Here is a 27,878-nt window from a genome sequence, read left to right on the forward strand (position 1 = left end):
TATCTCACATATACAAAATAGCTTTTCAGAGAATAGCATTTCTTTTTTATATTTTTTTTGGTTATTTTTCTGACTTGCATGAGGTATACAACAATATATCCAGGGACTTCAAATGATCTGAATGATACACAAAGAGGTGAGGAGAGGAAGGGAAGCTACAGGCCGAGCAGGGAAACAATCCTTTAAACCTTCGGATGCTTTCAAATCCATTTTTAATCATGTTGCTTCCTAACTGAGACCATGACCCAACAGCAGCACAACTTCAACAAACTTCAACAAATACCACATATAAGAGGAACAAAAATAAATGGTTGCTTCAATCTGGCTTAAATGAGAGCTTCAGGCTGGACTTCTGATGTTTCAAAAGTCTGTGGCTCATTCACATGCAGTCTCAGATGGTTCAGAAAATGCATTCAGGTTGGTGGTTTTAATTTATGAGGCATGACATTTTTAATTTAAAAAAATGCCCTCTGGAGTCTGTTCACCTGTGAATACACTGAGCGCCTTTTATTTATATTAACATTACTTTATATATTGTGGAGAGAGAGCGACAAATCTCAGAAAACCAGTTAAAGACATATACAATCACTTTGTATGTGAATACACTGTTTAATTTCTTAATTTCTTTCTGCTGCAATTGTGATTATAAGTAATGAAATTAATTTTTTTATGAACTTAAAGTGTTCTATAACAGTATTCTGAGTGATAATAACTAAATATTTGTACATTTCTATATATGCCTGGGTGTTTGGATTCCTGGCAGCTTTATACTTTGTTAAATTAACAAAATAAGTAGTCAGACTTGTAGCTGACTTTGCACTCAAAGAAAAAGAGACGTTTAAAAGATGTGAATCTAAAATGATTTGATACAATAAATAAAATTTAATTGAATTTAATTAATCAGAGACTAAAATAAAAGCATAAAAAAAGAGAAACCAAATTGAAGCTGAACTCCAGAGGGATGTGTTTAAATCTGATGGGACATGCTGCTTCATTCTTTTATCTTCCTGGTTTCATTTTTATTCGGATTAGCTGTGAATGCAACACATTTTAACCCTCTGAATGTCCCTGAACGCATCCTATTTATGCCACAAACACTTAAAAATCAGATACATACCTGCTCGATTGTTCCTAACCGCTGTTTTTAATTTTTTTTGACATCACCTTTATGTTTCAAGAAATCACCTGACGGGCAGATAGAGAAGCACAACGTTGTTCTTCTTCTTCATCATCATCGTCATAGAGAGAAAGGTCAGACAGGTGTCGGGAGGGGGGGTCCGTCAGCCAGGACTGCTTTCACTGGGGCAGAGCTTTGAGGATGGCGTTGACCTCCTCAGCAACGGCTGTCAGGGCAAACTCAAACTGGTCCTGGAAACAAGAAGAGGAGCCCTGATTACACTTTCATTTACAATCAGACAAAGATCCACAGAGAATACGTTTAGGGCGTTTCCTCTCTAACTGGGACGTTTTGGGACTGATTGGTGGGATTGCTGTGGACCAAGTCCACACAGAGATCCACTGGTAAGAGCCAATGAGGTTTAACCATGAATCAGCTCATTTAAATAGCTCACAGTACTGGATAGTATGAACAGTTAACTTGATTTAATAGTCTATGTAGTGTTTTCTTTTGCAGGGTGCAAATGTTCCACCAAAACAAGTTCCTTCCTGAGACTATTTAGCAGAGCCACCGTCGCTGCGTCCCCAAGACCATTGTGATTGGGTTAAAGCACATGTGTCAAACTCAAGGCCCGCGGGCCAAAGCCGGCCCCTCGGAAATTTTGATCCGGCCCGCATATCAGTTTAGGTCCAAAAAGACGGGAAACTGTTTTTCAGACTATGTGTTATGCAACACTCAAAGCAGAATTTGCCGACTTTGAGACTCACAACCAGAGAGTTTACGTATTCAGGCTGTGAAACAGGTTGTTGTAAAAAATGTATTCATTGTTCTGCTTGATTTGCTAAACTTTTTTAGGGCTTTATGTTGACCAAACTGTTAGTGAGAAAGCTATATGAGACTTTATGAGACTTTTTCAGTTGAATAAAAGCATGTCAAACATGTCTGGCCCTTAATGTGATTCTCATTCTCCAGCGTGGCCCTTAGTGAAGTTGAGTTTGACACCCCTGGTTTAAAGAAATGCAAATAACCCAGAGCGGTTTTTTTCTTCTCCTATCCCAGAATGCATCTGCGGTGTAGCGCTGGCTGTGAGACTAGGTTTGTGGAGGCGGACCTTGGTGCGGACCATCCCGGGCCGCTGGTCTCGGACGTGCTCCAGCGTCGCAGCGATGTCGATCTCTTTCACCCCTGCACCACAACAGGTAACACACACACACACACACACACACACACACACACACACACACACACACACACACACACACACACACACACACAGAAAGAAACAAGATGAATGTTAGAATATTTGGGTTAGGAGAAGATTGAAAATAACATGATGTACCGTACAACTATTTCTTTTTGTGGAAATTTCATATTCATAAGAAAAAATGGGCAAGAACCAAGCTAACTTTCATTACTGCAATATTAAAGAATTTCAGCTATATAGCACCATATTAATGTTAAAAAAAAGGCTATTAAATGATTATAATATGATGCATATAACCCAAACTCTAAAATGTAATATCATTTTGTTATGGTCTTGTCTTCTCTTTTGTTCCTGTTCTCTTCTGTTTATGCATTTGTTTGTGTATGAAAAAAACCCTGGTAACACACACATTTATTACACACTTCTACATCCTCAAAAACTTAAGGAAGTGCTGGGTGCATGGTTGGGTGACTTTCATTTAGTTTTATCTTTATATTATGCTAATTTAAAAGTGTTTTTGTATACATAACAATAACACTAATGCAGATATTGTGGGTAAAACAAAGGGAAGAGGTTGGCAACAGGGTTTCTGCTTTTTTGGCTCCTGATCCTTCTCCAAGTCCTTTGATGTTGAACATCTGTCAACTATATATATAGTTATAAATAATCTGATGTTTCTCTGACAACAGCGTGGTTGTAGCAGAGCACTGTGGGGAGTTGGTAGATCAGAAATCTACTTGATCGGCCCAAATCCCTCGTTGTTTTTGGTGATAAAAAGCAGCAGAAATGCACCGATAAAGCTCACCTTTAGCCATACGGTTGAGGACCATGTCGATCAGGATGTAAGTGCCAGAGCGGCCGGTACCGTCACTATGGAAACAACACAAAGCAAACTGGAATGTATACGAGTAACGAGGAGTTCCTACTTATTAATTAGATTGCAAAAAGTCAAAAGTCTTTTATAACGGTGTGTTGCTAAAATGTTGCTTCTGTCTGCCACCAAGTGGATCTATGTGGAACGGCAACAGAGTGTCTGCGTGTCACTGCATGACGGGATTTGTAGTTTAAATTAAACTTCTTTTGTAGTTATTATAAAACTGTCAGTTTTCCATACAGGTCAATACCTCTATACGTGGAGAGATAAAGAGGTGGTATAATATTGATAATAAATATTAAGTAAATAGGACATAAAATAAACAACAACAATAATAACAAAGTAAAAATTAAGACATGAAAAAATATAAATAAAACATAAATAAATATTTAAAAAAAGATATTACGCAATTAATTAATACAAAAATAAGTTTAAAATAAAAAAATAATTAAATAGAAGGACAATAAAATAAAAACACAATTTACTTTAAAGAAATGTAAATAACATAAAAGGACTGAGCCTTAGTGCACGCCCAACCAGGTGAGCTACCCAGGCATTTACATAACGCACACGTTTCCTCATTCCTGCCGTTATCTGCTGTTATTGATGAGAAGTCCAGGTTTACCTGCAGTGCACGATGATGGGGCAGGAGCGGCCTCGGTAGCACTTATTCACCTTCCTGAGGAGAATAAACACACACACACAAAAATGAACATTTAGTTACTTTTCTATGACGTTTCTGGGTATATTAATTAGCATTTCAGCAGTTTAGTATCCAAACATAGATGCTAGGGTAAATTATCCAATCAGAGATCACAGAAAAATGTATTATCTCTGTCATAAGTCGTCTTATGTGTTGTTACAGTGTTGTTAAATGTTACAGTATGTGGGGAAAAATTTATTTAAGGATTGATTTGCCGAACCTTTTTTGTTTTAGCCATACAAACAGTATACATGATAGATGGATTGATGGATAGATAGATAGACAGACAGACAGAAAGATAGATAGATAGACAGACAGACAGAAAGATAGATAGACAGACAGAAAAATTGATAGATAGATAGACAGCAAGATAAATAGACAGACAGACAGACAGACAGATAGACAGACAGACAGACAGACAGACAGACAGATAGAAAGATAGATAGACAGATAGACAGACAGAAAGACAGATAGATAGATAGATAGACAGACGACAGATAGAAAGATAGACATATAGATAGATAGATCGATAGATAAGGGGGGTAAAAAAGGGGTAAAGTTGGGCGATAGACCTTCTGCTGCAGCCACATCAGTCCATGATCATTTTTGTGACTATGCAACTGGACTCAGACTACTAGCTGCAAACCACAAGAATGACACAGACAGATATGTTGAAAATGAAACCGGCTGACCTCCATCGCTCAGGGAGGAGGACGCAGGACGGGAGGAGAGGAGGGACAGAGGAGCAGGGGGGGGGGGGGAGGTTAATGGTGGAGGGAGGGAACAATACGGGCTCTTCATCGAGGGCTCGGTAGAATTTAAAAATGTTTTTAACACCAGTGTTGATCCACTGTCTGGGTTTCCGTAGTGATAACACAATTATTTCTTCTTTTGACACATTGATAAAGAATATGTTTCTGTCTAAAAACCCTTTCAACGTTCTCAGATGTCTGGCTGATTCCATTCACATGTTTGAAAATGGAAAATCATTTTCAGTGTACGTCTAAACATAATACTGAGAAAAATCGATTGACAGCCCTAATTTGACCACAACAAGCGTTAGAGTTCCTGCTGGTGTCTTTATACGTGGACGTGCAGGTGTCAGCGGTACCTGCGGAAGTCCAGCAGCGGGCGTGTGGAGGTGGGGATGCCCTGCGCCGGCCAGCTGAGGAAGTGGAACTGGGTGAGTGTCCGGGTCTCCTGCGTCTGCACGTTCTTCAGGTAGAAGCTTCGCACCAGGAAGTCGTTACACCAGATGTGCTCCGACACCAGGTTCACCTGGACGGGAATCAAAACCACAGCTGCTGCATCAGACGCGTTAGGAGAGGTGGTTGAGTTTAGCCGTCAAAAGGTGGTAGCCGGCTACGGAGGTCCGTGAGCTCCGTTTAGCCGACAAAAAGCGAGCGTCATGCGGCGACGAAGTTTAGACGCCAAAACTAGTTAAGATTAGGAAAAAGATCGTGGTTTAGATTAAAACACACTCCTGAGGAACGAACATGTGTTATAGGGCTGGGCAATATATCGATATTATATCGATATCGTGATATGAGACTAAATATCGTCTTAGATCTTAATATTGTTATAGGACATCAGTGTTGTCTGTTCCTGGTTTTAAAGGCTGCATTACAGTAAAGTGATGTCCTTTTCTGAACTTACCAGACTGTTCTAGCTGTTCTATTATTTGCCTTTTCCCCACTTAGACATTATGTCCACATTACTGATGATTATTTATCTAAAATCTAAGTGTGAAGATATTTTGTTAAAGCACCAATTGTCAACCCTACAATATCGCCGCAATATCGATATCAAGGTATTTGGTCAAGAATATCGTGATATCTGATTTTCGCCCTATTTCCCAGCCCTACTTGAAATCTCTGTGTTTTATAACTCTCTCTTCCCCGCTCCCTCCCCCGATCTCACCTCATAGATGTGGTAGAGGGACGACCCCTCGTCGGGCCAGTAGCGGTCGCACTGCTTCTCTCCGTCCTCCACCAGAGCGGTCATCATCACAATCACGGTGCAGCCGTTCTCCCACACCATCTACACAACAAACACACACACTGCTAACTCCCACACCATCTACACAACAAACACACACACTGCTAACTCCCACACCATCTACACAACAAACACACACACTGCTAACTCCCACACCATCTACACAACAAACACACACACCGCTAACTCCCACACCATCTACACAACAAACACACACACCGCTAACTCCCACACCATCTACACAACAAACACACACACCGCTAACTCCAGCTCACCCCTTCTACATCACATGAGGTCGGGCAAAAAAGGGTTGAATTCCTGCACACACTCAGCATTTAAAGATCCATGACCCACATGTTAAATAAATGAAATGCTAAATAAATACTTGAGACTCAACTTTACCTGCTTCTACATCGCCAGGCTATTTTCTCTAGTTGGTCCTCACTGTTGCCAGCAGTTTGGACCCTTCTCCAGTCTCAAACTGAAAACGTAAATTGTAAATGAATCTCACTGACCTGCCAGAAGTCGGAGATGGTGTGTGACAGGGGCCCTTGGGTGGCGATGTAGGCCGGCATCCGGGGGTCGTGCTCAATCTGAAGGCAGGGAGCAGGGGGGGTCAAAGGTCACCTCGGAGTTAAGCACAAAGTCTCAGTCAACATGGAAACCAGCTGTGATGGTGACAGCTCCACTGGGTTCAGGTCACTTTAGGTGAGAACCCGAAATGACCCAAATACAGGAAGTTAACCAAAAAGAGTATATATAATATCTGAGTGTTTTTCACTCAGATATTTAACAGACCAGCGAAAGTTTTCACCGTGTGACATTTGTTCCCAGTGTTTGGTGCGTTTGACAAAGTGCAGAGAGTAACCAGCTTACTATGGTGCTGGCGTTGATGTAGTCGGAGCGTGAAGGGTTGACCTCCGCTTTCAGCTTCACCCTCGAGTGGTCATCTGAAGGACAACAGTGACATTTAACTCCTCAACATCAGCTTTCCGCCTTCTATTCATGAATATTAATATTCTGGATGTCTTGTGCATCATTTCGAGACGTGTTGCGTGTCTTTAGACTCACAGGGGACAGAGTCAGGGCAGCGGTTCTTCTTGGCGTTGGCGTCGCTCTGAGCCACAGAGACGGTGCTGGGCTCGGCCTGGTAGGAGCACAGAGCCTCCCACTCCTTCATCAGGCGGTCCTTGTTCCTCAGGTGGTCCTCCATGTAGGCCTGAGGGAAGTTAGTCACTGTCAAATCCTTCTTCCTTCTCTTCGCTGTTCACTCACAACAAGCCTGCTTCTGTCAAATCTTTTAAAGTGAATATTTGTATAGACTGTATGTGTTGTTATGAGTATTTATCTCATCGTTATGCTGTATAAATAACATTCATCACTAGGAATTTCTCAGCAATATTTGCTACTAAAGTTATATTAGATTTTCTCTGAAAGTCAGAACGACAAAAAGAACAGCAATGTGAATGGATTGTAAAGCATGCAACCGAAACAAAAGGAGGAAGTTACATGGAGGAGGCAAAACTGAATTTTCATGGAGTGGAATTTAGCAAATTACTGACATAAATGTGTGTACATGTAGTGCATGAAACTGTTTTAAGAACTTAAAACCTAAACCTTAAAAGGCCATAATTTGCACTTGAAAGCTCCAGACATTTGTTGGAAAAAAGGTAATGAATTGCAATATATGGCAGAATATCGGAATATTGTATATAATCGCGATAAAATATTGTGACAAAAAAATACAGCAACGTGAATGGATCGCAAAGCATACAACAGAAAAAAAGGAAGGACATTACATGGAAGAGGCGAAACTTTTCATGGACTGGAACTAAGCTAATGACTGAAATGCCCTTTTATTTTACTGTGTGTAAAATTGTTTTAAGAACCTTAAACCTTAAACTTTAAAAGGCTGTAAGATGTGGTTGAAAGCTCCAAACTGCCAATGGTACTACGTACACATATTGGCGATTTGCAGCTCAAAAGAAATCTAAGTTTGGTTTGGTAACCTTGAAAGATGCGTTAATTACTGAAATATTGTTGAATAAATGATTATATGCAAACTAAATGTACCAAAGGTATTGATTTATGTGAAAAGAATTCAGGAGGTGAACTCCTGTAGAAAGTCAGTGTCTCCCAGGGTTCCAGTGGGCGGTACTGACCAGTATCATGTGTCCGGTGGAGATGTCCATGTTGGCCTGGGCCGGCTCCTCGCACCACGACGGCGTGCTGCTGTGGGAGCTGGGACTGGGCTGGGCTCCGTCGCTGAACTGGGACGACACGCTGCTCACCCTCGAGTCGGCTCCCCCGCCTCCTGCTGCTCCTCCAACTCCTGCGCCAGCACCTCCTCCTGCTCCCGCACCTCCTCCTCCTCCGCTCGCTCCTCCCACGGCGCCGAGGGCAGCTGCTTCCAGACGCCCAAAGGCGCCTTTGGACGCCATGTGCTGGCGACACAGGTCCTGGTGAGCCAGGTATGCATGCATCACTGCTTTATCACTTTAAAGTGCTCTTTTATGTGTTTTACGAATAGTTTTAGGTCCATTTAATGTGCTTCTGTTGATAACTTTTCTTACATTTTCTTTTTTTCTTAATTATTGAGGTATGATCATTGTTTGCTGCAGCTCTGCATAGTGCCGCCAGCGTGGACAGCTATCATCTAGAGCTGCAGAGATTAATCAATTCATTTATTGGTTGTAAACTATTACATTAATCAACAACTATTTTAATAATCCATTTAGTTTGAGTCATTTTTTATGAAACAAAAAGTAAAACTTCTCTGATGTCAGCTTGTTAAATATGAATATGTTCTAGTTTCTTCTCTCCTCTGTGACAGCAAACTGACTATCTTTGAGTTGTGGACAAAACGAGACATTTGAGGACGTCATCTTGGCCTCTGGTAAACACTGATACACATTTTTCAGTTTTCTGACATTTTAGAGACCAAACAACTCATCCATTCATCCAGAAAATAATCCAGAGATTAAAGGATGAAAATAATGGTAAATTGCAGCCCTACTATCATCGCCTGTACCCTTTGTGTGCATGACAACATTTTATTCATTGTTAAATAAACCTAAACTAATAAATCCAATGATTGATTGTCTTTTATTTGCCTTTTGTGCTTTTTAACAAGTTGTAATCTGACTGTAACTTGTCAGTTTCATAATAACGTTGTTCTCTATACTTAGAGCTGGGCAATATATCGATATTATATCGATATCGTGATATGAGACTAGATATCGTCTTAGATTTTGGATATAATAATATGGTATAATTGTAGTCTTGGCATTACGGTAAAGTTCTGAACTCACCAGACTGTTGTAACATTTGCCTTTACCCACTTAGTCATTATATCCACATTACTGATGATTATTTATCAAAAATCAAGGTATTTGGTCAAAAATATCGGGATATTTGATTTTCTCCATATCGCCCAGCCCTATCTATACTACAAGACGTTGCTGTGGCTTACAACTGTGTCTTAGCTTGTGAGGGTGACTAAACATTTCCTTTGTTTAGAGCTGAAGACATATTTGTAGTTTTTGGAGCTCTCTGCTCACCTGGTACTCCTGGTGGTTGAAAGTGCCCCCCTCTGGTCCCAGACCCAGCTTCTTGACTGCCAGACGGTGGGCGTGGTGTCGCAGGCAGGCGACGGTCATGGCTGCCACCAGGATGCTGCCGATGCAGGCCATGGCCACCAGCGTGGCGAAGACCGCGCGGGAGCCGCTCGGCTGGAGGCGGGTCGCCAGGGGCATCGACTTCCCATCATTCCTCTGTGCCACGGAGAGAAGGAAAGACAGACAGAGGAAAGGAAAATGAAGGACATATTCAAGCATTAACTAATGAGGGGGAAACAGGTTGGGTAAAAAGAAGTGTGAGCGGGAATCTCTTTCTTTTATTTCTTCCCATTCATCTCAGCAGGAACCGGGGACAAAACTCTGCTTTCATCTTCCTCTCCTTTTCTTTCCTCCTCTCCACTTCATTTCTCCTCCTCTCCTCCCTTTCTACCATTTCTCTCTCATCCTTTCATCTTCTGTGTCACCCCCACACTTTCTCTCCCCTCCTTTTCATCATCCTTTCTCCCTCCATTCTCTTTTCTCCCCCTCCCTCTTCTCCTTGGTAGAATTGTCTCTGTTGACCTTTCAGACCTCCTCCTTCCTCTTCGTGGGCCTCAGGAATGTGAGGCGCTCTCTCAGTGTGGGTGTGTGTGTGTGTGTGATATCTGAAAGACATTAAAGTTGGAGCTGGGGGGGTAGAAAGGGCACTTCACCTGCTATTATAAAGGGGCCCCGATGGGGATCAGTGTGTGTGAAGCAGAGGGAAAAAAAGAAAATGGATGACCAGGCTACATGTGGTTGACAGCGGTTTACTGCTTCACGTTTTTAGAAGAACCTCAACGGAGACTTGTATTTCATCACTAGTCAAGTTTTCCTCTCTTCTCTTTAATTTATGGAGCTATAAGCCAGTTAATTTATCACTGCTCCATAAACAAGAAATAAATCTTTAAAAAAGGCCATAAAACAAATGAAACTTGTCTTAAAATGTTGTACAACAGCACATACAACTTCACTTTAGAAGGACATCATAAAAAGTATCATTAATGCTTTTGTGTTTAGGTAATATGGGAAATAAAATACCTGCAGTAAAACTCACTAATAATAGCTTCAGATACATTGCAAGTATAGATAGTATAGTTATGATGATAAAATTATTATTTAGTGTACAGACGCTCAACCTTAGTAATATTAAATTGACAATATATCAAATAAGTGATATAAATGTACAAAGAAATACTACCTGAACTGGCTACTGAGTACAAGCACAACGGCCTGATAATATTAAGTATATTTCAGGAATATGAATCAAAGAGCATAAATAATCAAAAGCACATTAATGTCACTTGATCCTGAACAGTATGTAGAAAACATAAGAACTTTGAGTGCATACATGTCACTATAAAGTGATTATTAAGTAATCTTTAACAGAATATTAGACTGTTTTCATGGGATACAAGTCATCAAAAACATAAAGTGACATAAATACGAATTAATAACATCAGGCTGACCTGCTTGATTAATAAACTCTGCATTGGTGTAATACTAATAATAACATGTTAATAAGTTGATTTGTATGTTTTCACTCACCAAACGCACGATGCAGAGCAGCTTTCCTGACGTCCTACTGCACTCACATGGACCCAGCGCCGAAATATGTGTGTCAAGTGTCAAGTTAGACTGACTGTAAGAAAACTGAACTTCCAGACGGACTTTCAAAATAAATGTTCTTTTGTACGTCTAAATGAAGATTGCCTTTCCAGGTCATGTTCTTGTTGCATTTAAGTATTTAATAGTAAGTAACAAAGTACATTTACTCAAGTATAAGGTATTTCCATTTTATGTTTCTTTATACTTCTACTCCGCTACATTTTGGAGATAATTATTGTACTTTTTTCTCCACTACATTCATTTTAAAAGCTTTAGTGACTTTACAGAGTCAGATTATTAATACAAAATATAATCAACTAATAAACGATAATGTGTTATTAAAGACTGAACAACCAAGAAAGTATATAAAGTCATTAGAATGAGCTCCACCGTTACCAGCTGCAACATTTCAGTGACAAACACACATATTATTCTGCAGAATGAGTACTTTTACTTTTGGTAACATAAGTATATTTTGATGCTAATTATTTTGTATTTTTACTTTAAGGAATTTGACTTGTAACAGAGTATTTTTTATACAGTAGCATTACTACTTTTACTCATGTAAAGAGTCTTCTCCCTCATTTCCTCCACGTTATCCTTGCGTTAACCCCATCATAACTTGATCTCATTTTGTCTTTATCCCTCTCTGCTCCTCCACCTTTCACATGAAACCCTCTGTGCTGCCTTTCTTTTTGCCTCTGACAACTTTTCAGGCGTCACACCCAAGCACCCACCTCTCCCACACCGCTCTGCAGCACCTTCAGGCCCGTCTCAGACTCCAGGAAGTTCTTCTCTGCAACTGCAGGAAGAAAACGTTAAAATAATACCTAGACAATATTTGAGAGACACATTAAAGTATGCCTTCAGCAATCTCTCTGGGTGACAGTGTTTGAAGCAGTGTACTGAAGTAGTAGTAGTAGTTGTAGTAGTAATCACTGAGGTAACATACTGGCTTTCTCTGCCACATCTGCAGCCGTCAGGTTCTTGGAGTTGGGTCTGATCCTGAAGGTGATCGCAGGTCCCACAACGCTGCAGAGGACCGAACACAAGAGCAGATCCCAACGGGAGTTACACACAGTGCTGCCAAGTAACTAAGTACATTTACTCAAGCGACAGTACACATTTGAGGTACTTGTACTTTACTTGAGTCTTTTTTCCTTTTCATACCACTTTCTACTCCACTACATTTCAGAGGGAAATATTGTCATTTTAACTGCACTACATACAAATAAAGCGCGTATATTATATGTTGTTAAAGATTAAACCATCGAACAGTATTTACAAGTAGAGCTGAAACCATTAATCGATTGACAGAAAACAGAAAATGAATTGCCAACTTTTGTTTAATTTTTTGGTAATATTTTACATTTGGGAGTAAATTGTTTGTTTTTGCCTCTAATTAAGCCCTGTGGGATGGATGAAGTATTTTTGAATTTGAAATGAACTGCACTTTATTGTATTTAATGTGGGCTCCATGAACAGTATTACTCACTTTGAAGTTATTTAGTATTACTTTTTTTACAGTTTTTATTTCTTTTTTTTTATTGCATCATTTTTATTTTTACAATTCAGGCATAAGATTAGTTCCCTTACTTTCTGATTTTTTTTTTGTTGATAATATGACATTTCATTTGTTTGCTCTTCTCTCACTAACATATCTTGTGTTGCATTTCATATTTGTGTCCTTTGAAGTTTTGCCAACCAGCTCAATTAAGTATTTTTGAGCAGTTTAATTTTATTATTATTTTACGTAGACTCCAGGAAGACTTGCAACCAGTTTGTGGAAGTTATGGGCTCTTAAATAAAGAATTACAGACAGATATAACTGGTGCAGATCACTTTTAGGTCAAAAGTAGGTGGTGAAGAGATTAGAGCAAGCTAGAAAAAGCGTAAGCAGAAAGAAAGAAGTGAATTACTTCCACATGCAGAACATCAACACACAACGCTCCACAGCTCCGCCACGTTTTACCTGTCTCTCAGCGATGAGCTTTGGGCCAAGGTTTAGGGTAATCCCATGAAATAACAGACGAGCAACCCGTTAAATGAGTTCACATACGGAGGATCCAGAGGCATCAGGCCAGCAGGCGGGGGGGTGGGGGTGGGGTGGGGTGGGGGGGGGGGGGGTTAAAGGGAGGGTTCATGACCGCCGTGCCCCCGCTCCTACCTAATGTTGATGAAGGAGCCGGTGGAGAGGCCAATCCTCTCTGACAGCAGCTGCAGCACTCGCACACCGTCGTTCAGTACAAGGGGGCTGCAGCGACAAAAAACACACACACACACACACACACACACACGCACGCACACATGCACACATGCACACACACGCACACATGCACACACACACACACACACACAAACACACACGCACACACGTAAACACACATGTGCACACACACACACCCTCAGGCGCTCATCGGAGTGCCAGTTACAGTGAAGGTTCTAGTATTTATTTATTTTATGACTTTCTAGTGTTTCTCCACCATCACTGTTAACTTTCCTTCCTTCTGTCCTCCTTTTGTCTGTCCTTACCATCATTCTTTGGTTTTTCTTTCTGTCCTTCCTTCTTCTTCTCTTTTTCTTTGTTTCCTCCTCCCTTTACCTTTCCTTACTAACATCTGTAATCCCCCCATCCCTTAACCTTTGCTTCCCTCTTTTCTAATTCTCCACCGTTCTGCCATTATCTTCTTCTTTCCTTCCATCACGCATTCTTTCCTGTTTCTCTCATCCCCTTCATTATTTTCTTGCTTCCTTCATTTCTTCTGAACTCATTTCTTCCCGATTTTGTTCCTTCCGTTCTTTTTCTTTCTCCTTTCTTTTCCTTCCCTCTGCTTTCTTTCGTTACTACTTCTTTCTCACTTTCCTCCTTTCCTTCCTTTGTTTCCATATTTTCTTTTCTTTTTGCTCTGTTATCCTTCCCTAATTTCTTCCTTTTATTCTTTCCTACTTTCAGTCGTTTTGCTGTCACTCTTTCTTTCCAACCCTCCTCTCCTTTTAGTTCTTTTTCCTCCCTCTCTGATTTGTTTCCTTTCTCTTTTCAGCTCATCTGACAGCAGAAACGTCTCTTCGTGGGTACTTTTACTTTTGTAACTTCAGAGGATTCTGTAACTTTATAAAAGCACTCCTTGAAGACAACAGAACAACATCCACAACTTGAAAGCCCAATCATTCACACACATCAAGCCTTGTGATTGGTGGAGGCAGCGAGTGTACGCTAGGCTACCTCTGATTGGTGACGATGTAGCCGTACTTCTCGGCCTGGGCCGCCACTTCACCTTTCCTCGGATTGTCCCGGTGGACTGTGACAGCGGGGGTCGAGTCTTTCTGGGCTCCTCCAGGTTTGGGGGGCTTATTGGTGGAGGGCGGAGCCTCGGGGGCCATAGTCTTATACGCCATTGAACCCTCTATGACCTGACGGATAAAGATAAATAAAGACATTCAATTAAAGAATAGGTTGAAATGTTTTACATGGAGATCAAATACTTACTACTTCCCTTTTCTGCTACTTCATATTATATGTTACTTTAAAATTCTTTTTCAGGAATAGATGTTATACAACAAGTTATTTATAAGACAAGAATAAGCAAAAGTAACACGCTCACCTTCTTTCCTGTGGCAGCATTCTTCCCATATTCCTCTGAATAGGGAAAAAAAAATTATAAAGAATACAAGAAAAATTATTTTTGTATGTGTATTTGGATGCAATACACATAGAAACAGTATATTATAATACAGTGCAAACCTAGAGGTGGGTTTGTTATCTAAGATTAGCATCCAGTTGAAGCATAACACTTTGTGTTGTGTGTTTCTATCAGTGTTACTCATTTTAAGATCCAGATGTCATTGTGACAACACAGCAAAAGTCTGTATTATAATCTGTGACGTATTTGTTGTACAACATGTCTCAAAACTTTTGTCCCATAATCACATCCATCTGACAGAAAGAAGAGCTGATTTTTATAAATTTCCCCAGCATCAGCGGTAAAAAGCGACTGATGAGCAGATGGCGTTAGATGACCTTTGGTCAGTTTGTGGCCGTAGGAGCTGTCCAGCTGCAGCTGCTTGACGGCGGCCGGCAGGTCGTCTTTCTGCTCGGGGGACAAGTCCTTAACATCCAGGCCGTAGTGATCCAGCAGCAGAGCCAGCCTCTGCAGAGAGCGCTCTGAAGAACACACACACACACACACACACACACACACACACACACACACACACACACACACACACACACACACACACACACACACACACACACACACACACACACACACACACACACACACACACACACACACACACACACACACAGAAATACTGACTTTCCTGGAACTTAGATTCCTTTTTTATCATCTCCACATTTCAGAGACTTCTGGTTACTTTGCAGATTCAGATTTCGGCTTCGCTCCACTCCTTTTTCAAAAATATTGAACGTATTGTTTGATATTGTTTTTTCTTTTGGTGTGTTGCAAAGCAATTATTGTTTTTTTGTATTATATTTCATTGTTATTTTTTGTTCGAAAATAAAGAAAGAAAGAAAGATTTTACATTTAACATGCAGTGGGAGAAGCACTCAGATCTTTTATGTAAGTAAAAGTAGTAACACTACTCTGCTACTGGTTAACGTCCTGCTTTCAAATGTTACAGAGATATTATTAGCATCAATATGTACTTAAAGTATCAAACATACATAATTTGCATAATGGTCTATTCCAATAATAATAATATTATTATTATTATATAATGTAATATTATTGTGTTAATATGCGCATCACTTTGATGTTGCAGCTGGTTTAAACTGATATATATATATATATATAACTTTATATTCTACTGGGTAGCTTGTGTTAATTTGTGTTTGTGAAATCTGCTGGAATCAATAGTTTTCTTGATATAATAAGATCATCATTTATTTGTCGATTATAATTTTGTATTTTGAATCTGAATCTGCAAAGTAACTAAAGGTATTAAACTATTCTAGTGGAGTAAAAAGCACAATATTTGCCTCTGATATGAAGATGAAGTAGAGTAGAAGAATAAATTAGCAGAAAATGGAAACACTAAAGTACAGTTATACAGTTATTATATAATAAGTTATTTTCCAGCACTGTGTGTTTGTCAAAATGTCAAAATGTCAACTTTAAAGGAACTTTTCACATGTTGAATGTTATCTTTCTTTCTGTCTGCGTATCTTTATTTCCTCTCCTCTCTCACCATCCAGTCCGGACAGCGCGTCATACTCTTCCTGCGCCTTCTTCTCTGCCTGCTCCCTGCTGCTGCTGTTGCTGCTCCTGCTGCTGCTGCTGCTCCTGCTCCTGCTGCTCCTGTTGCTGCTTGCTGAGCCGAGCCACCTGGGAAACGTAGTTCTCGCCGTAGTCAAGCGGGAAGTCCAGCTCCGGGAAGAAAGAGGAGGACGAGGCGGACAGCGAAGAGGGAAATCCTGCAGCTGCTGCGGCTGCTACCGCCCCTCTGTGGCGGGACAGGGACTGCACAGGGGAGGAAGAGGAAGAGGAGGAAGAAGAGGAAGACGAAGGGGAGGTGAGGTAAAAGGACAGCAGGTCCTGGAGGAGCTGTCTGTCTCTGTCCAAAGGGTTTCCTCGGGACCTGGAGCGAGCAGGCGCGGCGAGCAGCGGGAAGGCTGGGTTATCGTCCAGAGAGTTGAGCGAGCGCTCCTCCTCCTCCTGGTAGCCGTACTGCTGCTGCAACAACACACACACACACACACACAACACACGGGAGGTTTTCTACCACTATGGGCCAGAATAAATCCACAACAATCTGAGAAACACACACCTCTCACATGTAATGCCTTGATAGAAGTGCAAAAAGCTCCATACAGTTGCATAGTTATGTTTATAATCAGGAAAGCTGCAGGTATATTTGATTTAAGATGCTTTAAAAACCTTTTTAAATGCTGTAAATTATAAAAAAACACCTCTGTCATTGTCTATTGTCTTTTCATTTAACACGTGTATCAAAGTTCTATGATAAATAATATGTGAATAATGTATTACCCATGAGAAAATTATTTAATAGTCAGAATTTGAGGCATTTTAATAAAAATGATGTCTAAACTTTTGGATGCAGTTGCAATATGGGCGAGTATAATTGGAAATAAAACACCTGGTACTGTGATATATGATCACAGAGAGATTTTCAGGGAGTAGTCTCCCACCTGGTTGTAGGTGTAAGGGTCCAGCAGGGGCGTCTGCATGTGGACTGCGGACCGGGACGGGTCCAGGATCATGTAGTCCTGTCCGTACTGCTGCATCATCTCGGGGTCAGCTGGATCCTTGGGGCCCTGAAACCTCCGCTGACTGGGACCCGACAGTCTGGACAACCTGGGGAAAAGATGGTTCTAAATCTTAAAAGTTTATTTTTTTTATTGTTCTGTGTTTTCGTGTTGTACTTCATCACTGATTTCTCAACATTTTCCTTCCTGCTGGTTCGTGTTGTGTGCCGGACGGATGCTGTCTGTTTTCTTACTGGTTTGGTGACTTCTCATGAGGTTTGGAGCCGACCGTGGGGACGCGGCTCAACTCTTGGCCGATGATTGCCTGGGTGACATCGTCTTTCCAGGTCAGACCTGGGCGACACAAATGTCAGCCATATCTTTTTTTCCTCTTACGCTGGTGAGCACAAGTTAAAGCCTGATTCTCCTGAAGGCTCCAAATGTCACTAGAAGAGACTCACCTTGCACCATCAGGTCTTTGAGGACTTCCTGCAGTCTGTGCAGGACGGGGACAGACACCTGGTACTGGACGGGCTCCTGGCGAGGAGCCTGGCACTGTCCGAACAAACCGTCTGCACAGGGTGAGAACCAACAGGTCAGTTTCTGAGGACAGGTCATGGGCTCACATTTAGAAGCTGATGTGAATTTTAAGAATCCTACAACAAAAAAGAGACTTTAAACTGTCACTTTCTGAAAGAATAGTGACCTTATTCTGCAGGGGTAGATGTAAACTAAACAGCCAATTAAGACGCCACATAATGTTTCAGGAAATCCTCTCCCTCTGCTCCTTCTGTTAAATCAAACAACTGGCTTTCAGTTCCCAAATGATCCCTCACTGTTAAAACAGCGTGATCTGACTCAAAATGGCACCATCAGTTTATACTCTGTCAAGGCAGGATTGTAATATTTTGGAAGATTTAAACAGCCGTAATTATTATTATTTTCCTCCTCCAACACTTGCACAATATAATATAATATTTATTTTATTTGCCAAGTCATAACGGAGTCTAAAAAAAAAAAGTAATAGTATAGCACTGTACATGGTTCACATGTACACATTTATTTTATCTGGATGAAGTGAACTAAGTTTCAACTCTTTTTCTTTTTTTTTTTTCCCCGCTGAGACTTCTGCAAACGGCAACCATCTGTGGGATTATAAATCTGACTTTGTCACTTCTATATCCATGAAGATAGTTCAGGTTTTGTCTGCACAGGTTTTGAGAATATCTGTCTGTGACATTTCTGTCTCAAAAAAAATTCAAACACTCAACCAAATAAAACCAAAACTATCTGCTTTGCTATTTACCAGTAGGGGGGGTCGGGAACACACAAGATAAATCAGAGGGGTTACAATAAGATCAGCAACAACACAACACATCTCTTCTACAGAAAATATGTGCATTCCTTCTCTCATCTTTGCTATTAAATACTTAGATAGATTTACATCCTCAGGCCTCATTGCTTCATTTTAAATGGTCACAAGAAAAAGAAAAAAAGGCTGGGAAGCTCTGCACTAACGGTGAAGTTTGGTAAACTGGTCCTTTAACTGCTATGAAAAGCCAAAGCAGCCTAGCATCTATGTAGGTGAAAACAAACGAGCCCACCTCAGTCCACCTGAGTCTGAAACTGCTTCCCAAATATAACGCAGGGTAGACGCAGACTTAAACAAAAGCAAAAAAAACATTTACATATCCACTTTACAAACAGAAAACCTCTTTTATAACCAGAAGAATTCTCTTTTTCCATCAACACAGCAGCTCAATTATTTTACTCAAACCAACACAGAGCTGACGTTCACCGAAGGAACAAGGAATATACAACAAAGATATACGTGAATATGGCCGTCATGTACAAATAAGTAAGTAGACACACATAATAAACCACATACACAAGCACACATAACACACAGACAAAGGCACACATGTACACACAATATAGTGTATGCAAATATACAAACACACACACACACACACACACACACACACACACACACACACACCAGACAATTGAGTACCAATACATGAACAAGCCTGCAAATACACACTCAACTTCGCACATGGTGAAGCAGAGTGTGTGTGGGCCGTGGTGAGTCATCCCCTCTGTCTCCCTCCACCTCTAATCAAACACACACACACACACACGCACACACACGCACACAGACACACGTCGTCAGGCAAGTGATGTCACTGTTGTCATAGAGACGGCCAGGACGAACTGCGACTGGCGGAGAGCGGCTGACGGAGGGAGACCTTGTTTATGTTGCACTCTCTCTCTTTTTTTTCTCTTTCACTCCCTATCTCTCTCTCTTCATTTTTCACCTTTCTGGCAGTGTGACGATTATCAGAGACAAACTTATTTCAGCGCAAACACAAACACGTCACTCACTCACTCACTCACACACACACACACACACACACACACACACACAAACGCACACACACAAACACACACACACACACACACACTCTAACGCTCAAATGACGGCTCCGACTTACACACCCTTACATTTAGTAGTTAGGCTATGTCTGCTGAATTTAAATTTCTTTTGATTAAATAGACGACAGGTTTCAGATCTTTAAAAAAACAAAATGGGTTGTTTGTTCAATACAGTCTGGAATGTATTTATTTTACTCAAGCATTTCAGGTTCAACACAGATTACAAATGTTTAAGTGCACAAATGGGATCATCTTGAATAAAATGCACTCTACTCTAATGTTCTAAAGGTTTAACAGATTAGATGTTTAAGGACACTAAATATGTAGTTTTGTTAATGCAGTCTGGAATGTATTTATTTTGCTCAACATTATTTTTTAACGCAGATTCAACTGATTTGGTTTAGTGCAGCCTGGAATCAAATAGATTCTACTCAAATATTTAAGATTACACATGTTTAAGGAAACAAAATGGGTCATTTTTTGAATGCAGTCTGGAATTAAATAAATTTGACTCAAATACGCCAGAGGTTTAAAACAGAAGAGAGATGTTTCAGGCTATGAAATGCATTGTTCGCAATGCAGTCTGACATGCAACCTGTTACTCTCTCTGCCTTTTTACACACACTCTTTCATTGCACTTGTGCTTCCTCAAAGCATCATCAAACACACGCCGTGAGATCTCATAATGAATGCTGCTTATGTTCCCTAAATGTTCCAGTCTCTGGAAACAGGGAACATAACATCCTCTAGGTGGACACAGAAACATGCCGCCATCAATAATTCAGCTGCCTCTGAAGGCTGAGACACACAGGTGTACGCTCACGCGCGTGCACGCTTCTGTAACGACATCCTAACCATGTTTGAGCCGGCAGGAAGGAAGCAGGCTGAGGCGTGATGGCTAACCAGCCCCCCCGACTGTTTGATGGACAGGAGGCACGTCACAGCTTCCTGAAGCATGTCGCTGCAACCAGAGCCTGCTGGGAGTGCTCACTATTGGTCCATTTACTATTCTCGTCACGCTGCATTCAGAGTACTGTGAATAAGAGCTTCCGTCAGGGGAAGAAAGTGTACACGTCAGCCACCCAGAGGATGATATCTGAGAAGTTTTAATTTGGCTTCATGAATACGTGATGGATTATAAAAGATATAATAGATATGTTTAGATTTCTCCTTCTTTCTTCTTTCATTCTTGTTGCTTTCAGATTGACCTTTCCACATAAAACTGTATCCACTGACGTCTGTCGACTATGAAGAGTAACCGGTATTTTGGAATCCACTTGTTGCTGTTGAGGTTTTTCATTCACTGTTTGTCAGAAGTCAAAAAGCAGCAAGTAAAACTAAAACGGTTTCCGTGTTTTCTCACTCTTCATCCATCTGTTCACTTCTATTTTCTTATACTGATAAACGTGTCTTTGTCCTTGTAAATATGGTGTTTCTCTAGACTGGAAAAGAGGAATGAAGATTGGTTTTCTTGTCTATTATATCTGTGATATCAAGACCAGAATTTTTAAATGTTGACCTAATATAAATATTTGATATGTTAATTTTATTTTCTGTCTGATGTTGTGCGGGGTAGAGGCGGTTTGTTTGAAGAAGTGCTCTGCATGAATCTGTATCCTTGTACACAGCAGCCTTCAGCTGTGAGGATTTGTTTAAAATGTTGATGGAGATGCTACATCAAAGCTGAGCGCTGATGTGGGAGTAATGAACGCCCTTCGGCCAATCAGAATAGAGTTTTAGTTTGTGTGTGGCTGCTCTAATAAATCAACATGTGAATGCCACATGTTTCACACTGTTCTGGTTGCTTTTTATGCTCTGAATGCAGCCAGAGTCATTCTTACAGCCGCCATTTTGAGATGTTTTACATTAAGATACGCAGCATAGAATGCAACAACAGGTACAGCAGGTCAAACTCTGGACGAGAGCGTTTGTGACGGAAAAGTAAAGCTTGAATACTCACCATCGTTGCACAGCTGATCTCTCGGACAGAGATTCTTTTCAAACAAACAACCTGCAGACAAATACAGAAAGATGAATTCACACTGAGAAACATTCATTAAAAAAAGAAGCTGCTAACTCACCGAAAAACAACCAGTGTTCCTAGAAATGTATCCAGCTAACGAGCACCCTTTAACACCAATCTTTTGCACGTTTTCTGCCTGAATTTCACAGCTAAATGTATCATTATTTGACTAGAAATAAATAAAACACCATGTTTTGTTAGGTCTGGTAATGACCTAACAAAAATGTGGTGGTAAAAGAGTGATTAATGAGTGTGCAGAATTAGTTTCAAGGCGTTTTAACACTACTTTGTCAGATTAAAAGCAAATAATAGATGCAATTTCTTAGGATACAAATATGGACAGAAATGAGTTTAGGTAACTCCAACCAGAGCAGACAGCTGCATAGGACATACATTTTGTGTTGCTAAGTGACAAGAATATACACAAGTGTTACAGTTACCCTTTTCCCAGACCTTAATCTGTTTCGAGGCAGTAAAGGGCAGCAGATGTAAAGCCGCTCGCTCCGTTCTGTTAATTCACGTCTGTTTGCTCTGTGTTTTCATTAAGGATTTATGTAATCCATGTGTATTATTCACGCCAGTTAAGGAAGAACACCTCGTCCTGCAGTACAACCTGCACAAACACGCCACTTCATTTCATTTCAGCTGTTTGAAGAGACTTTCACTCCCATTTTAATTACCGTTTCCACTCCCTTGTGATGTCAGAGTCCTCAAATACGGCACTGTGACATCACTAATTTTGGCGGGGACAAAGGGTGCAGCAGAGCAAACACATTAACAGTCCACTTTTTAAGGAGAATTATGTCACTTTCTCCTATAAGAGCACAAAGAAAAGCATGGAAACAATAATTAAAATGGAAATAACTAAAAAGGGACTCAATTGCAGACAAAAAAATAAGACTTTCGATGTGAGTAAACCAGAACATCTTTCAGGTAAACCTCAGTTTTTGGTGACAGGATTTTCTTCTCTGCTAAAGCTTCTCCTGATGCTTTCGGCCAACCAAATCTGTGTTTTTGCTTCTACCTGAAATCTATAAAAAGTCAGACAGAGCATCGACATGACGGCAGATACCAGAGAGGGAATCTCCATTAAAGGAGGGAAACGGAGATGCTGCTAAACATAGAGCGAAGAGGTTCTCCATCCATCCATTCATCCGCCCGCCCGCCACCCCCTCGGTCCAAACTCCACATGATGACTAATCTCTGCTCCGTCCTCTCTCCTCCACCCACACACCTCTCCCATCTTATCTCTCCGTCCCTGTCCTCTCTCTTCATCTCTCTTCAAATGTCTGTTTCTAGGAGATCATCATCTTGTTAAACTCGTCTTGTGACTGTCCATCACTGTTGCCACTAACGCCACACTCAATCAGCTCCTCTAATAACCAACATTAACAGATAATTAGGAGAAATTTCAGCGTGATTGAGAATCTAACGAGAGGACTGATTTGCTGTGTAAATGAGTAGTACTCATTATCCAAAAAATAGTCAGTGAGAGAGAAAGGAAACTTTGTATTACACAGAAGTGAAGTCGCAAAGATTAATCAATTAATTGTCAACTATTAAATTAATCGCCAACAAGTTTGAGTAATGTTTTATGAAAAAGCAGTAAATAATTCTCTGATGTCAGCTTGTTAAATGTGAATATGTTCTAGTGTCTTCTCTCCTCTGTGACAGTGAACTGAATATCTTTGAGTTGTGGACAAAACAAGACATTTGAGGACGTGATCTTGAGCTTTGGGAAACACTGATTGACCTTTTTGCACCATTTTCAGACATTTTAGAGACCAAACAACTAATCCATTAATCCAGAAAATAATCAACAGATTAATCAAAAACAAAACTGACTCAGTCAGAAAGAGATTTCTGCCATCAAGTTGATTTAGCAGCAGTGAAAAGCTTTTTAATACACAGAGTCATAAGAAGACACTCAGCTCTACTGTTTGATTCAATTTCACCAGAATCCCATGAAAATGGCTGGACTCAGAGCCAGTGGTCTGTGGTTTCAGCCAGCAGCAGGTCTTTACGTTTCTCAGGGGAAACTCCTCCAGCTTTTCTCTCCCTGCTTCACTCACAAACGTCTTTCTCCAGCTAGAACTAATCAGAGAGAGAGAGAGAGAGAGAGAGAGAGAGAGAGAATCGGTGCTGTGGAGAGTCACTGTCTGAGGTTACGTACAGCACCAGCTCCATTTTGTTTTATGAGAAGGTGTGGCTCTGTCTGAGCGGGATCACAGCCAACAGAATTAAAGCATAACTCTGTGTCCTCACATCATTTCTAATAGGAGACATTAGGAGCCATTTTGAAGGTTTCACATAAATCAATCCCATCATCATGTCCTGTTCAGACTTCAGTTACTCAAGGCTGCAACTCAAACCAAAGAGCAGAACATCAGCTCACAAAAGCAAAGGAATATAAGTCTGGAGAGGATTTAAAAAAAGTTTATGATCTAATATATTGATTACAAAAACATAATGTAGGCGGCATTATGTTTCTTTTATAAGGCATTTGCCATAGTAAATAAGTGTGACCTCTTGTGGCCGTGCAAATAATCCTGACTTTATCGAGCCACAAAACAAAACGTGTCCGACTTTGGTACAGGAAGCTGGAGTTTACATCTCATCTCAGAGTAGCAGTCAATGGTGGTTTCATTTAATCCTTACCGCGAGCTTTCCCTAACCTTACCCGGGGACTTTTAGTTCCCTAAACTTAACCAAAGCTTATTCAGGTGGCTGATTAGAAAATCTCAAACTGGTCTTTTAGACATGAGCTCTCGTCATCGCAACACTAAAAGAAAACGAGGAGCTGCAGTATCTTTAAGGTTAGCAGGATGACTCACATCATAACTCTGTGGCAGATAAAGCATGGGAATAGATTTGGCATCTAAATGAAGATCTGAAGAAATTTGAGATCAACAACTATAACAAATAAACACAATGTGGAGAGAATACCACTTCAGTTTTCAGGTTTCCTTCAGCAATGTTGGTGACTGCTGACAGCATAAAAAAAACTGACCAATATTTGTCTAATGTGCTTCATGTGGAAAAGGTTATATTAAAAAAATCTGAATGACTCATCATGAACTTCAGCCTCCCATCATCATCATCAGTGTCTCTGTGCCTTTGCTTTTATGGTCCATTATCTGCCAGTGTCATTTTCATAATGGTGCTGCTGGCATCTATGGGGGCTGCTGTGTGAGCGTGAGCTCGTCCTCTGGTCTGTAGGCTGACGGAGGATATTTAAGGTGGAATGAGTCAGCCAGGACGGAGCCCAATACAACCTGCATGGTGTGGCAGAGTGGCAGCAGAGGCAGCGAGGCTGTAACCCTCCTCACCTCAGTCAACCTTTAAACCTTTAACTTCATACCGGCTCACACTAATCACTCTGACTGGAGCTCTCTACACGCAGTATTTCAAGGATATGTCTGCCGATATTCTGTATTTTTCTTCTTGTCAGCGAACCACAAAAAAAACCAAAAAACAAACACACATCAAAAGGGGATTTATCTTCTTCCACTGTGCCTTAAAAACACAAATACTAGTCTGCATTGCCAGCTGTGTCTTCACAGCGCTGTGGAGTAAAGGTCTGGCTACACCACAGATGCATTCTGTAATAGGAGAAAAAAACACTCTGGGTTGTTTGCATTTCTTTGAACCAATCACAATCCTCTTGTGCTGCGGTCTCACTGAAAATGTTTTTCCTTTTTAAATTATATCCGACCGTTGGCAGAAAAGGCAGTCGGACTGATCGGTCGGCTCCCCGAGGTCAAAAAAGTGCCTCAGAACACACCGAAGTGACGCCGACTTGAGCGTACGTTCTGCGCGTGCAGCAGGTGGCGCTAATCTGTATTGTCGCCCAAAAAATGAAAACCGGAACTGACGGAACATCTCTCTAGACCTAGTTAACACAGAGCTCGCTGTCGTCAGTCAGTGTTTCCATCAGAGAGTGGTGACAGTAGTCAAGAAGGATCGTTGTTGTCATTACTCGCTGAATGGAAGGAACTACCATGGCTAGTAATAAGAAGATACTGACGTTGTCAGCTCTCGGGCTTCTTCTTGTGGAAGAATTACTGATTCGCTAGTCAAGGGCTAGCACTCCACCAATCAGATTGGTCCTTTAGTGCGACTTCCCACTGGCCGATTCAACAAGTCGAATCGGCTAAAATGGAAGCCGACGTCTCCTCCGACTGACGATGGCACGGAACACACCGAACAGACTCGAGTCACCAACTTCGCTAGACTGTCCGACGACAGATAATGGGGTTGGTGTGTCAGCGCCTTAAGTCTCTGCTGTTCACCGTCCCTGGTGCTGAAACATTCAGACTGTCCGCTATTTGCAGTGACTGATCGCTGTCCCTGGTGCTGAAACATTCAGACTGTTCACTATTCGCAGTGACTGATCGCTGTCCCTGGTGCTGAAACATTCAGACTGTTCACTATTCGCAGTGACTGATCACTGTCCATGGTGCTGAAACACTCAGGCCACGTTCAGCCCCGACAAAACGTAGCAACACGTTTTTTTAAACTGAAACAGGGCCTTTTTTTACCTTCAGTTTACATACACGCCCCTGCTGATTGGGTATCACATGTGACACAGTCAATAAACAAGAGACACACCCACAAAACAAGAAAAAACAACTCAAAGCCGTTGCACACCGTTCAGAAACGTATCGTTCAACCAGGAAACTGTAGCAAAACGGTTCACACTGTTTTGAGATTGAATGTGCCCTTAGACTGTTTGCTGTCTGTGGTGCTGAAAAACTCATTGTTTGATGTCCGTGGTGCTGAAACACTATACTGTGTTTAAACAGGAAGCCCTTGTTGTAAGTGTGAGCAGAGGAGTTATGAGTCATAACTGTGGTGTCATTAACACAGTATATAAGCCTGTATTTCAACGGATTTTTCTAACAGTGTCCACTGTTCATTGGGTAAATATTTCATTAGATGACTTTCTATTATGTGATCATATATTGGCTACATACACGCTCCAAACAAATCAAAGCATTTCTCTCTCTCTGTCTCTTCTTTATGATCTCTCTCTCCCTCTCCTTCTCTCTCCCCCTCTCGCTGTCTCTTCTGCTGTTTGCTTGTTGTTGTCGTTACAGACTCAACAATAAAACATCCGAGCTGACCCACGGTCATAGCATTTGCGTCAGTGACGCAATTTAGCGCCGGTGTACACAGATCGGAGGCAGATGAGCCGAGCAGAGCAGGAAATGCAACACATATAAGATGAAGTCCGGCAGCTTAGATAGATCTTTATATGTACTACGCCATAATAAAACTTAGTTTTATATAAATATCCATAGACTGGGATTATTACAGCCAAATGATCCCCTATATTATTTAGTTAATATAACACTCGAGTTTAGTACAGAACACATGGGACGATCGAGCAACTTAAAGCCTTAATTTCCACAAATCCTGCTGCATAATTAAGAGAAATACAACTACAATATCATAGGAGAAACTGCAGATTCTATAACATCCTTTTATAACGATAAACACGGCAAAATATAGTGATACGCGGTCACTCTAAACTCGCTGCTAAGTATAAACTGCAAAAAGGACTTGTCACGGGGGAAGTCGTGATTTACGCGCCGCCCTGCCTGCCGCCCGGATGGATGCAGCGAGTTCATTAAAAAGGGAAGTGCATCCATCTCCATCGCTGTTAGATCACACCTGATATCTGATACGTCTTACCATGTCGGCCGGCCGCGCAGAGACGGCAGGAGGCCGTGAGGAGGAGGCACAGAGCTGCCCAGAGCCGCGAAGACCTCATGGTACATCCAACATCCACCGGAGCGACGAGGGAGAGCGGCCGCTGCTGCTGCGGAGGCTGAGGCACTTCTAGCAGCTCTCCATCTCTGAGGCTGCTGCACGGGTCTGATGGAGAGGAAATGTGTGAGCATGAGAGAGAGAGAGAGAGAGAGAGAGAGAGAGAGAGAGAGAGAGAGAGAGAGAGGGGTTGGTTGGAAAACTAGGACCACAGGACGCGCCACACTGTAAGAAATATTTAAAGAGAGTTGAGTAAATAAACTGCTCCTTACTTAAAGTGTTGAGATCCTTTACTTAAGTAAAAGTACGAATACTTTA

The 27,878-nt window shown here is 41.2% G+C and overlaps 1 protein-coding gene across 1 annotated transcript; it reads right to left on the minus strand.

Annotated features, from left to right (window-relative positions):
- Positions 1-1,283: 1,283 nt before the first annotated feature.
- On the minus strand, positions 1,284-27,648 carry ptprnb (protein tyrosine phosphatase receptor type Nb). The gene is made up of 23 exons (XM_028572432.1): positions 27,486-27,648; positions 21,726-21,776; positions 17,791-17,901; positions 17,584-17,683; positions 17,273-17,438; positions 16,402-16,796; positions 15,119-15,246; positions 14,703-14,737; positions 14,324-14,511; positions 13,268-13,354; positions 12,053-12,132; positions 11,838-11,902; positions 9,457-9,669; positions 8,059-8,355; positions 6,968-7,115; positions 6,773-6,846; positions 6,412-6,489; positions 5,819-5,938; positions 5,010-5,176; positions 3,821-3,874; positions 3,127-3,191; positions 2,229-2,302; positions 1,284-1,368 (listed from the first exon to the last, which is right to left on the minus strand). The coding sequence occupies exons 1-23, from the start codon at positions 27,562-27,564 to the stop codon at positions 1,297-1,299; spliced, it is 2,847 nt and encodes a 948-aa protein (XP_028428233.1). The 5' UTR covers positions 27,565-27,648; the 3' UTR covers positions 1,284-1,296.
- Between the last annotated feature and the right edge of the window lie 230 nt (positions 27,649-27,878).

Source organism: Perca flavescens, chromosome 24, assembly GCF_004354835.1.
Source record: "Perca flavescens isolate YP-PL-M2 chromosome 24, PFLA_1.0, whole genome shotgun sequence".
In the NCBI taxonomy this organism is placed as follows: domain Eukaryota; kingdom Metazoa; phylum Chordata; class Actinopteri; order Perciformes; family Percidae; genus Perca; species Perca flavescens.

Coding starts and splice junctions, on each gene's coding strand:
- ptprnb (XM_028572432.1), bottom strand. CDS start 27,564: ATGAGGTCTTCGCGGCTCTGGGCAGCTCTGTGCCTCCTCCTCACGGCC. Junction 5,177..5,818: donor CCCTCTACCACATCTATGAG/GTGAGATCGGGG, acceptor ATTCCCGTCCAG/GTGAACCTGGTGTCGGAGCA. Junction 2,303..3,126: donor CCTCAACCGTATGGCTAAAG/GTGAGCTTTATC, acceptor GTTGTGGTGCAG/GGGTGAAAGAGATCGACATC.